This window comes from Ruditapes philippinarum, unplaced genomic scaffold (genome assembly GCF_026571515.1).
Source record: "Ruditapes philippinarum isolate M1 unplaced genomic scaffold, ASM2657151v2 ctg2943_1_1_1_1, whole genome shotgun sequence".
NCBI lineage: Eukaryota > Metazoa > Mollusca > Bivalvia > Venerida > Veneridae > Ruditapes > Ruditapes philippinarum.
Genome location: NW_026864979.1, coordinates 11,513 through 26,947, shown reverse-complemented (window position 1 = coordinate 26,947; position 15,435 = coordinate 11,513). Strand labels below are relative to the sequence as shown.

Sequence of the window (15,435 nt, the reverse complement as noted above, 5' to 3'; positions counted from 1 at the left end):
CATTAAAATTAAAGATATCTGTCCAGAGTGTAGCGGTGTCTTCCCGATCACGATTTAATTAAATTATTTCTAATTTATTTATTTATCATTTCTTATTAATTTGCTATATTTTCTACAAAACATGACTACTGAATGTATCGTATTTTTGCAGATCGCTTAGCTAATACGTATTCATTGCAAGTACAGCTGTAACTTTTTGTAAGTAACGCCTCGTCAAGTATATTGACAACATTCAAGTCATGAGAGCTTCATATTGCTTAATTTACGAATTTTGTTTAAAATAGGGCATATGAAGTTAATAACTACCACAAGTAACATAGACTGCACCAAAGGTTTATATAGGCATTTATATTGGATAACATAATAAGGTGTTAGGCGTTTACTCTTCAGGTAAGATATTTTAATGGACCAAAAGTGTTGGGAATATGCAATGTTCTTAAGAATGAAGTGTACAGTCAACGATTAATTATTGTTTGACTCAATTTGCCGAATTTCTAAACATTTTATGCATTTTTTTTCAATTCATATAAAAACTCTGATTTGTACATATGTAGTGAGTGTTTTCTTTTTATCTTTTGTAAGTATTTTAAGTTAATGTTAACACAATGAAATGGATCTCCATATTTGAATTGTTTTACAAAAATGTATTCAAAAAGCATAAATGTTGCTCGTAACAAGAAAAAAATATTCTTTGTAATATGTTTTACTATAGAAAGAACACAACAGATAAATGGTAATAATGATGAAAAATATTGTTAAGAAAATACTTTACAATTAATTATGTTCACTCTGTTAAAAAATAATAATTTAAGATTAATTTGTATAAATCATTTGTATATAATTCTCTGTTAACCATGTACTCGCCCTTAAATGTTTGTATTATATATTGAAATGGCTATAAATGTTGTAACATTTAATGCTGAATAAATATTACGTTATGTTATGTTATGTTATGTTTTTCTAAATGCTCATATGTTTTTGTCAATCAATGTTTAGTTCACCAGGTAATTTTTCCAGTATAATTGACCCTTTTGTACAGTATAATAGACTCCTGACCTAGTATCAAACTTCCTATATTTAAACAGGCAGTGAAAGTAGAATTTGTAAAATGAAGTGTTTCACTGATATAGATAATGATAAAAAAATATAAAACAATCATGTCACAAATGGTAGTAAAATACAAGTGATGGAATTACATACAATATTAATGTGGAAGATCACACTGAAACTTTAGAGTCAAATAAATAAAAGAAAAAAAAACTGGAGAAAATTTTCTTTTAGAAATTTATGTAACAAAAGGAAAACCCATAACGTCATGCTAAATAACATTAATGAAGTGGAAATGAAAAGGAAACAATAAGATGACATATTCAATGTTGTTATAGCTGAAGATATAATAGATGACCAAACATTTTCGGTGTTTATCAAATAGTATCATTTAGATATTTCTTAAAATAGAAACATTACGCAATTTCTTAGAATAGAAACATTACGCAATTTCTTAAAATAGAAACATTACGCAATTCTATAAATAGTTGTTGTTGTTGTTGTTGTTGTTGTTGTTGTTGTTGTTGTTGTTGTTGTTGTTGATGATGATGATGATGATGATGATGATGAAGAAGATGATGATATATATATATACGTACACACACACCAATAAATATATAATTATGGTCATTTAATGCACAAATCTGAGAAAATTCAGTAATTTAACCTTCAAGGTCAAAGGTCATTAAAGAGCCCAAGCAAATTTGGGTTTGATAAACAACAAGGTCTGTTCCTTAAGAATGTTCTGTTATAATATGAAGTTGATCCCTTCAATAATAGCAAAGTTACAGTCAGTTACCGCCAAAACAATGTTAATTTCAATAATTTGACCTTCAAAGACAATGTCATTAATGAGTGAAGGTCAAGATCTTCCGGTATATTTTTAACAGTTATCTTTGAAGATTATTATGTTCAAGTTCCAAGACAATCCATTCAAAAATAACAAAGTTACAGCCAATAATAGCCAAAAAAATGAAAATTTCAATAATTTGACCTTCAAAGTCAAGGTCATTTATGAGTGAAGGTCAAGGTCTGGCTGGTTATTTTTAAGGGATATCCTTGAAGATTATTATGTTCAAGTTTGAAGACAATCCATTCAAAAATAACAAAGTTACAGCCAATAACAGCATGAACAAGCAAAAATTGGACTTTTAACCTTGAAGGTCAAGGTCATTTATGGATGAATGTCAAGGTTAGTGTGGTCTACTGAAAGGGTTGTTGTGGCCAAGTATGAAGACAATACACCAAGAAATAAAAAAGTTATGATCCAGGTACAAGTTTGCGGACGGGAACGGCAACGGCAATGGCAACGGCAACGGCAACGGCAACGGCAACGCCGACCCGACTATAACAATATCTCTACTTTTTTTTCAAAAAAAAAAAGTCGAGCTAAAAATCACTTTAAGAATTTTTTTTATATTTTATCATTTTTTGTGAAGTCAGCGGCCAGCGGTCCAGTGGCCAAACAATGTTATGTTGCAGAAATGTTATTTAAACAATAAAACATCATTTAATGAAGTTCTGAAGACATTTCTTATTATTTTAAGGATACATAAAAAGAAAATAATCACTTTGAGAATTTTTTTATTTTATCATTTTTTGTGAAGTCAGCGTCCAGCGGCCAGCGGTCAAAAAATTTAATGTTGCAGAAATGTTATTCAAACAATAAAACGGCATTTAATACCATAGATGAAAAGAAAAGTTTATACATAAGTAAGATGACATCTATTACAAATTCATCATATACGGCAAACCATAATCAACAAAATGTGTTTGTTTTTTTTTTTTGGTTGTTTGAATTTTTATGGCACGTCGACACATAACTTGCCATGCCGTGCCGAATGCTATAATAGGCTTAAAATGTTATGTAACACTTTGTAAATGACAATAAAAATGAGCCAAAATGTGAAAGTAAGACACTTAGTTGTTGTTTTTGGATTTTAAGCAAAAATTTTTTAGAAACGCTTACTTATGTGGTATTAATTGCAGTTTAACCATGACCGTAATAATAATGTTGTACACATCAAGGTATATCAAGACGAATCTTGTAGGTAGAATTAAGGTTCTACCAACGAAAATTGTCACTATTTTATGAAGAATTATTTTTAAGATATCCTAGAAGTGTACATTTCTATTTAATTTAAATTGATTAATGAATTTTAAATGAATTTTGCGAAACTAATATTTACAAATGTACTTAAAAAATATTCTTTAATGTTAAGATGATATGGTATGTTTTCAAAAAGACTATTACAATGCCATTATAAGCTTTTACGCCACACTGAAAAAGTTGTTGAGTAAAGTTTTATATGAAATAGATACTTTAACATTTACATGACTTAAGTCCTAGTAAATAGATAGCCATTGAAATGTATAGTTTCCGGTTGTGTGGCTGTCAAAGGTAGTTTATTGATATGTTATTCACTGACTAAACATCAAAAGTCTGATGATATTATGATTAAGAAACTCCTTTAGCGATTTCAAGATATGTTAAAAACTAAGTCAGTGAATTTTTGTTTGATCCCAAGTTACGAAGAAATTAAGGTAGTTGTTTGGCAAAATAATCCTCAAATCTCAAACAGTAGATATAGTAATTTTCAACCCTACATAAGTAAAATTATTTCACCTAAATGGAAAACAAATTGGGACAAACTTCATGATATCAACCCTTGTCTTGATAAATCACTATTCTCTGTCCTCCTTTACCGCCATGATCAAGTTGTTCTTCTTTTACATAGAATTAGACAATCTAAAGTTACACAATCTTACCTTTTAACAGGAAACGATGGAATGAATATTTTCTGTGAAATATTTCCATCTTGAATGCCACAATATTGATCGATTATTTATTAAAAGGAAATGAATTAGAAAAAGGTTTAGAAGTTGTTTTCTAAAATACCAAAATTACAGTATTATAAATATAAAAATTGTGTTAACCTAGGCTATCATATGAAAATTACTTGGGTTTTTTTTTACAAAAAAAAAAAAACAAACAAAAAAACAAACAAACACTAGATTTTTTCTTACGTGCACTAGAATGCGGATAAGAGCGCATGCACTTAGAACACAAACTGAAAGGTATGGTTAAAATAGATTACCTGGCAGTGGAAGATATTGTCTTTGTTGCATTAATAAAATGTTTCCATGTTTCATAGAAGAAAAAACGTTTCCACGTTTCATAAAAAAAAGTTAGATAAAAAGTACTACTGCAAAAGGCCTTCCATGATGAGATATATTGAATTGATATGTAATAGCAATATGAATATAGTTTTCAATCTGACAAAATATATAAAGGAATCGTTAAATTGCAGTAATTCTATTGCCAATTCTATCAATTAATTAATTACATGCCAAAATATTTATTCTTAACAACACGACATATATTTGTATTTATTTCAAATCACATTTTAAATAGTGGTTTATAATTGTTTACGTGACGTTGTATTCAAAATATATTACTAATGTATTACAAGTTTGTAATGTTTATATAATGCTTTCTCAGTACAAGTTAAACTAAAAGTATGTCATGCTCTATCAGTTTGTTCTAATTAAAGTCGACGTAGAAGTCATGCAGTTTTATAAAAGTTAATGTTAAATGATATTCAAAATTATTATCAACTTTTGGGAAAGGAAATTAAAACGTCTAAGACAAAAACCATGATTTTTGAGGGAAAAAAATACACAAACGAATAGAAGTTGTAAAATATTTTAAATATCTTGGCATTACACTGTACAAATATGGTAATTGGTATAGAACTCAAAAACACATTTGTTACCTCTATAAAACAAAGATTATTGGAAGCATTCGTGCAAAAATGGAATGCCAAAATTAATAATTCTTCAAGATTACATACTTATTGTGTATTTAAACACAGTTTTTGTTAGGGAATTATATAGGCTAAGTACATGAAAACAAACATAGAACTCGTATCACTTACTAGGTTTAGAACCTCTTCACACAATCTTTTTATTGAAACAGGAAGATATGAAAATACCCAACGTTAAGGCTGCATGAATATGCAAATCATGTACCATGAGAAAAATTGAAAATAAATACCACTTTCTCCTCGTATGTCCGCATTATAGAGATCTTACAATCTTATATATTGTAATTGGCCAAATATGTAAAGTTTGATAATTTTTTATCTTTAGGTCAAAGAAATCATTGTTAGCATTGTCCAAATTTTTGTATTTTGGAAATCAGAAAAGTATTTCTTGAAAACGCATCACAATTTGGACGAGACAAAGAAACCTATGTTGTATAAACATCCAGAATTGTTTATTTTTCTGGTAAATATCTAAACTGTCCAGAAAATTGTTCTGTTTCTCATTGTATGTGATATGTTTATTTGTATACCTGTGTCTATAAACATTGTACTACTTGATAAACCTCGTATTGTACGAAATGATAAATTTGTTAAATACGACCAAGTAAATGCAATACTTGCTAGAAAGATTGTTTATGTCTGTCAACTTTTTTTAGATTAAAATTTAGATTATAACTCCACAAAGTTGAAGGCATTATCATAAAGAAATTATGAATTTTATCGGATTGCATGCAAAGTTTAATGTTCAAGGTTTGTTGCATTAAGTCAAGAGTTGTTGTGAGAATTCAAGGTTTGTTGCGATAATTCAAGGTTAGTTGCGATAATACGTGTTTTTGTCATCAACTGGTCTTCATTATCAGTGTACGTGATCAGCATCTTTACTGTGGTCGCAATAATTTTAATAATTTGATATTGATATTTCTTTCAATACCCACGTTCAATTTCAAAAATGACATGTAGGTAGGTGGTAGGTAGGGCGGCAGGGAGAAAGGGAGGCAGGCAGACAGATACGGAGTAAGAGAGATTTCTCACGAGAAAAAAACCACATGTAGAAACGTCCATTGCTTTATGTATATCAGTTCAGAATGTAACATTTTATTTGATATTACAGCATATTTCTACATTTATTGCTACAAAAGAATGGACTTCAAGATATTAGTTCTGCTTCTAGCGTCTACCACAAGATGTGTCTGTGTGTTCATAACCAATCCTACCAGCAACGCTACACACACACATCGCCTTTACACAGAACTGTTCGTTAATCAGGGCTACAACTCTAAGATTCCACCATTCCCATCTGATCAATCCTTTTTTGGTATGTTTTTTTTAAAATAATTTTGTAGTCTATATATCCAATACAAATCGAATGTATTGAAGAGGGTGCAGCCTAAAATATGTATACAATGTTCATGACATTATGTTAATACGGGTGTAAAATTGACATTGATTAATTTTATACGAAAATATTTAGGGAAACATTAAGAAAAAAAATGATATAAGCCAAATCATAGACTTTATATCACAATATAAAACTTTGTGTATTTGAGTGAAAAGCCGACAAAACGAATGTATTACCTTTTACAATAAAACAAAACCAATAAAATTAAAAAAGCATTTCTTCCACTATTTTCAAATAATAATTGACGCCATATATTTCATAACTGACATTTAAGTTATTCGGATTTTAGACTAAATGTAGTTTTATCTGTATAATGACTATGCAGAAATATGTATTATAGTGTTTTTTTGTTGAAAGCAAATGAGTTCATGTCGTAAACATGTGGTAACATATACAAACTATATTTTGTATTCACCACCAACAAATATACGATGTTTCAGTTTTGCCATTGAAGGCATTTTCATATAATTTTAGATATAGTATGAATCACAGGTAAATTTCAGAACTGATGTGTTTGTGCTTGGCAAAAACTAGCAACGTGACGCTGTGAAATTGTAATAGATTTAGTCCATAGGTTATTAACATCGCACTTATTCTATTGAACAAGAGGTATAATTATTAAAGTGTGTTCTCTAAATTTTGGGACGATGGGATGACTTTATGTTACAATTAGTAGTTTTTGGGCATTAGATGGTATGTAAGGTATTTGTTTCAGTAAATGATCTGTTTTATTTTTCAGATGTACACATAACTTTCGCGCTTGAAACGATAATTGACTTCGATCAGATAACAGAAACATTGAAGACAGCATCTTATATGGCCATAAAATGGAACGATACATACTTACAATGGAACGGAACTGAATACAACGACTCATATTTGGAACACTGGCCTCAGGTAACATAGCATTCCGGGTGACGTATTGCCTTTCTCTATTTGTGTCCTGTACACGAGGATTGTTCAGATAAAAATATAACTTGGCGCATAATAATGTTCCCTTTATAGATGTCATTGAAACATATATTTTGTATTCACCACCAACAAATATACGATGTTTCAGTTTTGCCATTGAAGGCATTTTCATATAATTTTAGATATAGTATGAATCACAGGAATATTTCAGAAATGATGTGTTTGTGCTTGGCAAAATTTTGCACTGAAAAGATCTTCTTGATTTAAACGTTTTTTTAAGCTAGATTTCGGAACAAGTTCTATGCAACTTATGTTAATCACATTTGAGTCCGCTTCATGGAACCAACCAGTACTGTTGTCATATGAAGAAACATGGTCATGACCCATGGCCCCTTGGTTGAGAGGCAGATAACTTAACCACTAGGCCAGCGGTGGGCTCCGAGTTGTACAGAATATGACCTACATTACCTGTTTGACATATACGGTAGCAATAAAGGGCATTGTATTATACCTGACTTTGTTGTCAATAGTTTAGATAAGGAATCTTTCATTGTACCGATATGTTTATACTAGAACGACTGTCGTTGCGTTGAACGGTTGTCTACCCATTTGATTGTACGGTGTGTTCATTATACTTTAATATATACAACGTTGACTTAAAAAAAGCAAGAAGTATCTTTAAAAAAAGATACTCGGCCGAAGTAAAACTGTTTAGTTTGCATATGCTTGTTCTTAGTTTTCCAGAAAAAGTCAAATAGAAAAGTTTATGTTAGTATAGCTTGCATAAATATGACATATAAGTTCTTGTAGGTTTATTAATCTTGAAAAATTGAACACTTAAAGATGTATGAGTTCTGAAGCAAACATGTCGTGTTTCGTTAAGTGAACTAAATTTCCAACACCAACACTACGCAGTCGGTAAAGCAATTATTTTCATAGAAACTTGATTAATAAGCAAAAGATATAAAAATTATAAACATTATATCAATTGAACACATCAATAATCATATAATGTATTAGACACTTATTAAAGATCATAAATCAAGAGTACCTGAAAAGTTCTGATATTATTCTCGTTATATTGGACAATATTAAAAACTCAGATCTTGTCTAAAATAAACTCAGTAAGATCTTATGTAAAATAAACTCTTCGCTAGAAAATGTAACCAGATCTGAATGTTATGAGCATTGTTTAACAGAACTGAAATATCTTAGCAATTTAACTAGAAAGTTAAATAACTATCCTGTACATTTTAATTAAGAACTTTCTATACATTTTATTTCATAATGACAAGAACTATCCTTTAAATTTATTTTAGAATGGCCAATGAGATTCCTAGATTTTGTTTTGTAATTTTAAAGTGACCAATAAAAACTCTTCATATATTCAGTTCTTCCCTGCAAATTTCACAGGAAGCCAAACTGTTAACGGACCGGCCTTCGGCGGTAATATATATAGCGATGCAGCAAAGTATCATGCTCTTCTTTTTATATTCCCTTTTTGTTAATCAAATTAAAAACTAATGATACTAGGCAAAAAAACCGAACTTTAAGAATTTCACAAACTGTATTAAAAATTTATAATTCAATTAAAGACAAATCATGACTTTTGATCAACATGGAATAAATATATGTGAAACATAACAATAAATTCTGTAAATTCTGTAAAATTAATCACTAAACAACAAAATAAAATCTCACCGACAAATTCACTTACACTAATGATAACTTGAAAAGGAAATTAAAGTGTACAGCTTTATGTATATATATCAGACACAAACAAAAAATCTTCATCGATTTCTTACATTTATATCACTAGTCTAGTCTAGTCTAGTCTAGTCTAATACACTGAATATTGAAAGTTTAAAACAAGTTCCTTCATACGTGTACCTAACTTGTTTTTTCCAAACGGGCGATTTTCATACCAGATAGAATCTGAGTCAAAAAAAGGACTCTCTTGGTGTCTGGAACAGAGCTTTGCATTAAGGATTTAGTTTTGACAATTATTTCTAAAGCTATTTACTGGACACATTCCTCCACCTGTTTCATACATTCTCACATTTTGTCTTGAAATATCACTGTGTTTAATGCCTAGGTGGTTTTTGGATACTTCTGAATACACATGACAGACATACCGCTTGCCTTAGGCATCTGTTCTGATATAAAACATGGATAGTTTCAGCTCACGCTGGTTCTCACACCCTCTCCTACAAAGGTACAGACATAATTCAAACCATACTCTGTTTAAAAGTCCATACGGTGTGGTAGTGTCTAGCATCCTGGAACTTTATAAAAGCTCTAAATCTTCTTTCTCGATGGACACTTTGTGATCAACAGTTCCTTACCTATTTTGCAGGTATCTTTACACATACAAACAAACATGTCGTTGGCTTCTTTAAAATCCGCATCTCGAATTATGTCAATGTTGTTAGATTGACACAAGTACCTGAAAATAAAAAAAAATATTGGTAGTCATATAAATAAAATAAACAAAATCTGAAAACACACTCAAAATATTAAGATCTACTAGTACTACCTTAGGACCAAGACAATGTAAAACTGCCAATTCCTTCAGTAATCTATATAGCTACACAATATCCTTATGGCCTGTTGACAGCAGTCAAGGGTGACTGGGACCCTTCTCATATTTTTTTACAAAAAAAACCCTGCATACAACATACTGAAAGCCATGTCATTTAAGTAAATTGTTAGACTTTTCTGTCTTATCAATAATTTTTAACCAAAATTATGGCAACAATGTGAGGGCAAATTCTGCTTCGTTCGAAATGGTCTGGGGACGAAAGTTAAAAATATTGCAAAATTTTAAAACTGACAACAACATATTTAACAAATAAAGAAAAAAAATTAATTACCTGCATATTCCACTTCGTATTGCAATCAGGGATGTCCTTTTATATCGTTCTCCAGACGCATTTCGAACCTCGGCGTAGAACACGATTGGTTAATTGACCTTTTCGATAACCTGGCTAAATACCGTTTGTCGTTACTTTACGGAATTAACTCTTAGGAATTATTCAGAATTAAACCTCTGAATTAAGAACAAAAACCTTTTACGTGATATTTCTAATTTTCTTTAATTATTTAACCGTTTAAGGTGGAAAAACTTGAATGATTTATTTGAAAATTATCATTGTTTCTTTAATATATGTATCTCAAATTTTACAAACAATAAATTGTATTTACTGAAAATATACAAAATTAAAATATTCGTAGTGGCATCTGCCATAATAAATAGAAATATTTTCTGCGTAAACTTGTGTGTTTACTTTATTTTTATTTATTTATTTATTTTTTTTTTTTGCTTTTAATTATTCATAATATGGTAGGCCTATTTAATCATTTTCTTAAAAAGAAATAATTGTTTTATGTTCGACCTTCTCCGGTCATCAACGGTCACCAGTTTCGAAAGACCTTCTTCTATATTGATCGATTATTGTCAACTATATTCCTGATATAAACGTTTATTTATTCCCCTCTGCCAAAACGGTGTTGAAAATAGTTAAATGAAATATCTTTATATCATGAAAAATGTTCCCCGCAGGAAACCATTTTACTTGTAAGAATTATGGACCGTCTCCAGTCTGTATACGGTTTATGGACCGGATGACGGCATATCTAATATAGAAGGGCATATGCAAATGAGGTATAGGGGGCAGGGGACCTAAAAATGAACAATTTTGTATTTCAGTGTGACCAGAAACACAATTCCAAATATTTCAAAATCTGTTTCACAGGCAGATAACCTGTTGCACAGCATTATTAAATGATATATAACATACATTGAAGAAAATAATAGTTTGCATGCATTGCTCTTTCAAAAAATTTACAATTTATATTTACCCCCACCCAGCCAAAATCACACCTAAAATATACCAATATGGGCAATCTTCATGAACGTGCAGCATACTCCAGAATCCGCCCAATTCCTTTAAAATATCAGTTACACGCAGAAATGATTAGTAAAGTGTCTGTCATACGTTTAGATGTTTTCACAAAATTTATCTGAAATTTCTTACTTGTTTGGCTCCAACTGTCAAAGCTTGATTTTTAACTCTTTCACCTCCATTCGGAGAGTCAGAAATACATACAAAGCTACCAAAATGGTTAGTTTCGGGTAAAAACCCAAAATTACTTCTCATTTCCTACACACAAACAAGAAAGAATTACAGTGACAGAGAAATATCAGAAGTTATCAGTACCTTCAAAACACCATGTCTGAGTTATAAAAAAATTTGACCGGGGCCATCATTCGAATATGTCCCCTGCCCCCTTATAATATATATATGAAAGGAAATACTGTTGTAACCATCTTTTTTTCAGAATGATGTTTGGAAGCCAGATATAGTTGTAGTCAATTCAGTTAGATCATATGAAAGTCTTGGACATGAAACTTTAATGATAGACAATTTTAATGAAGGTTTGATTAAGTGGTACCCTCTTGACGTACGTATATTTTATCACTCCCGAGAATACCTTATTTTCTCAAATCACCTGATATGAACTATATTGTACAATATATTATGTACACATACATTGTAATTAATCATGTATTAATGCGGCATGACTTCAAATAAGTCTATTACCATGTCTATTGTTTAGGGAATATACGAATACATGTGTTTTTTGTAATCTAGGTAAAAACCGAAATGATAAATATGAGAGAATGTACTATTTTTACCAACTCAGTTTTGTAATGATACAAGCGTTGTAAATTTGTGCATTGTAAGTGCCATCAGCTTAAACTGACAACATGTATATCGATATTTCAGAAGTTTGAAACGTCGTGTGATATAGACATGACTTATTACCCATATGATGTACAAACTTGTGAAATACAGTTTATGTCTTGGAGCTACACTGAAGTAAGGAACAATTAAAGAAAAAGCAATCACTTGCAAATAAACGTAAACCAAATTGACCACATACCACTATTACTACCTTCACTACTATTTTATGTGTACGTTCAATGGTAGGATACTACGTCATCGCACACCTGCTATAAATGCTCCCACTCGGACCATTTTTGTAGAAAATCCGTCAACACGCTTATATAATAGGAAATAGAGTACAAAAGCATAATGTAGCGCATCCCTCGTTAAGAAACGTTCATAGATTTAGTGCCTGTTTTAGTCCCGAATACTTTTTTTCTCTCTGAATGCTCCCACTTTACGTTGAAAACCTTCTTGAAAAATAATTTACACATACCAAAGCATAAACCGAGTAATGTGTACACATTTTTTTTGAGATTGTTTCAAATATTTTTATTCAAAAGTCAATTTATCTTACATTACATATACACATCTGCTCAAACGTCTTTCTTATAAGTTATATATCTAAATATTAATCAGTTGTGCTTTTGAAGAACATTCTATGTTAAAATCATTTAACATAGGAGAACAGAGGATGAACTTGTGTCTAGTGAAAAAGTACATTTTAATGTATAAATTGTATATCTGCTTAAAATAATTTAATACGAATGTTTTAAAGGTGTCTTTAAAGTACATAGTACCAAAAGTGTATTCCATAGACTGCGTTCGAATATGTAGACAGCAGACTTTCTCAGCCCGAGTCTGAGCATTTCTGCAATCGAGACCGTCTGGGAGCATTTTTCTTTTTTTTAAGTAAGAAAAAAATATTTTTGAATAGAAATATTTGAAACAAATCTCTAAAAATGTGTAAACATTACTCGGTTTATGCCCTGGTATGTGTAAAATAATTTTCAAGAAGGCTTTAAACCTTATTCTTCTAGGTTGTGGGAAAAGTCCGAGTGGGAGCATTCAGAGAAAAAAACTTATTCCGTTTTCAGGCCTTAATCGGGCAATAAATCTACAAAATGTTCGTACAGTTACCTCAACGACTGTAGCCATTATTTGCTGCGCTGCATTTCATTTTGTCGACGGATTTGCAATATAACATGGTCCGAGTGGGAGCATTCAGCGAAAACGTAGTATTCTACTATTAATGACGTCACATCAAAAATATATTCACGATTGTGCAATGTCGCTTTTATAGAATCTCTATATATAACTGCACGGGTATGCAATTTAAACAAGTTATTGAAGATTGATGGCTCTACCACGATATATGCACTGAAATAATCTATTTACCAAACCATAATACATTTTACATGAATTCAGTTGTTAGAATTGTAAGAGATTAATTTTACAGTTGTCCATCCCCTACAGCATCGGATTTGTAATCGAGGGATCACTGATTCCATCTCTGATGTAGGATTAATATAAGTGGACTGACCGCTAAAATATGGCAAAAATATGTAAAAATCGGCGTAAGAAATAAATTTAAATTGCCCTTGGATGATATATGCACTAATGTGTTCTGACTTTTTTTTATCTTATTGCAGATTAAACTAACTGCAGATCCAGATCATGTGTTGTTGAGCTATTACGATACCAATCCTTTATGGGAAATCTTAGAAACAAGTGTAAAACATTCAGATAGAGCTGGCGTGGATGTCCTAATTTATGAAATAAAGTTGCAGCGGAAACCCCAGCACGCCCTGATGACATTATTTCTTCCTGTTTTGTTGCTAACCATTTTAGGACTTTTTGTGTTTGCTATACCTAACGGGGGTGATAGATCAGGATACGCGGTTACAGTTTTCCTTGCTTTCTCCGTCTATTTAACTCTTGTAGATTCTGTTATGCCGCCCAATTCCCAGAAGATACCTCTCTTTTCGATATATTTAGTAGTTCAAACTGCCCAGTCAACAATCATCACAATTCTATCTGTACTTTTAACGAAAGCGGAATTTATGGACAAGGACTCCACTGTACCACGTTGTCTTGTGTTTCTCGTTAGAATTAGCACAATGTGCTGTAGGAAAAAGTTTAAATCTTGCAATGTCGATACAAATGAAAGCACTGAAACAGAAGCAACTTCGGATGACAAGAGCGATAAGAATAAGGAGACCAAAATTGTCACGGAAAAACCACCTTGTACTTGGGGCATGGTTGTCGACGCCATTGAAAAAGTAGCTTCAGTATTTTTTACTGTCACTTTCATTGTAACAACCGTAGGTTTCTTTTGTATTATCATTCTTGCAAACAAATGACTGCTTCAATTGATGAAAACAAACTTATTTAAATTTCCTACAATGATATTTACTACTTAAAATGATGTGTAAGTTTTATCTAACATTTGGAAGTTTGAATAGATCATTCGATGTCTATAAATCACATGTTAATCTATATCTTCTAGCGAGATAGAATTCAACACGCGTTCTCGGGAATATATGTATATATGTACCCCTCGAAGAAGATATTCATATTGCATCAATTGTTAGATTAAAGCAGACCTCAAACTGTTGAGTTAAAACAAAATCCAGGTTTGGAAATTGATAAATTATATGAATAAAAAAGTATAGAAACTGGAATGATTGCTTCCTAACCAGGTGATATGATAACAAATTCTGTTATGAAACTTTCGGCTAATAGAAGATTTCCTATTATGATTGTCAATAATACGCATAAAACTATAAGACTAAAACGAGATGCAGTAGTTGCTAAATTTCAGAAGTTGAGAGCATTAACTCGGTCACAGAGGCTCTTCAAACAACTTCTTCTCTTAACAACGACCTTGAACGTGATATTCATATACCTTCAGAGCATTGTAATATTGTTAGAGACTTGATAAGGAAAAATAGAAATATTTTCGCAAATAAAGATTCTGAATTATCGCAAACAGATACTGTAACCACGAAAATACCAGCAGGTAATCATCCTCTAATCTAATAACGTCCATACCGCACACCTTTCAACAATAGAAATTTTTTTAGCGACGCAATTGATGAGATGTTAGAAGCAAATATTATAAGAAGTCATATGTGGTTGTGGTCGAAAAACGTGATGGTTCGAAACGGTTTTTTTATTTTTGACAATTAAATAAAATAACAAAGCCAACATCATTTCCTCTTCCACTAATTGATGATATTTTAACACTATTTGGGTCGTCAAAATATTTCAAAACACTAGATATGCGATCAGGTTTTTGGCAGATACCCGTACATGAATCTGACAAAGAGAAAACGGCTTTTACCACATACCGAGGATTGTGCGAGTTCAGCGTCACACCTTTTGGCTTAGTTTCTGCACCTGGAGTTTTTCAAGAACTTGTGTCACATGTCTTACAAGGTTTAAAGGCATTTGATGTCAGTTATCTTGAAGGCAATCTGATATTTTCGAAGTCATTAAATGAACTTTTATCACATAT

General features: G+C 31.2%; 1 protein-coding gene across 1 annotated transcript; it reads left to right on the top strand.

Moving 5' to 3' along the window:
- The first annotated feature begins 292 nt into the window (after window positions 1-292).
- On the top strand, window positions 293-15,202 carry LOC132727479 (neuronal acetylcholine receptor subunit alpha-7-like). Its single transcript, XM_060713006.1, has 6 exons — window positions 293-390; window positions 5,986-6,189; window positions 7,013-7,170; window positions 11,527-11,649; window positions 11,976-12,068; window positions 13,568-15,202. The coding sequence occupies exons 2-6, from the start codon at window positions 6,015-6,017 to the stop codon at window positions 14,276-14,278; spliced, it is 1,260 nt and encodes a 419-aa protein (XP_060568989.1). The 5' UTR covers window positions 293-390; window positions 5,986-6,014; the 3' UTR covers window positions 14,279-15,202.
- Window positions 15,203-15,435: the final 233 nt, after the last annotated feature.

What these genes read in the sequence shown, in the direction of transcription:
- LOC132727479 (XM_060713006.1), top strand. Translation starts at nt 6,015, where the DNA reads ATGGACTTCAAGATATTAGTTCTGCTTCTAGCGTCTACCACAAGATGT. An exon ending in ATTTGGAACACTGGCCTCAG is followed by an intron (nt 7,171 to 11,526) that starts GTAACATAGCAT and finishes TCTTTTTTTCAG; the next exon opens with AATGATGTTTGGAAGCCAGA. An exon ending in TGTCTTGGAGCTACACTGAA is followed by an intron (nt 12,069 to 13,567) that starts GTAAGGAACAAT and finishes ATCTTATTGCAG; the next exon opens with ATTAAACTAACTGCAGATCC.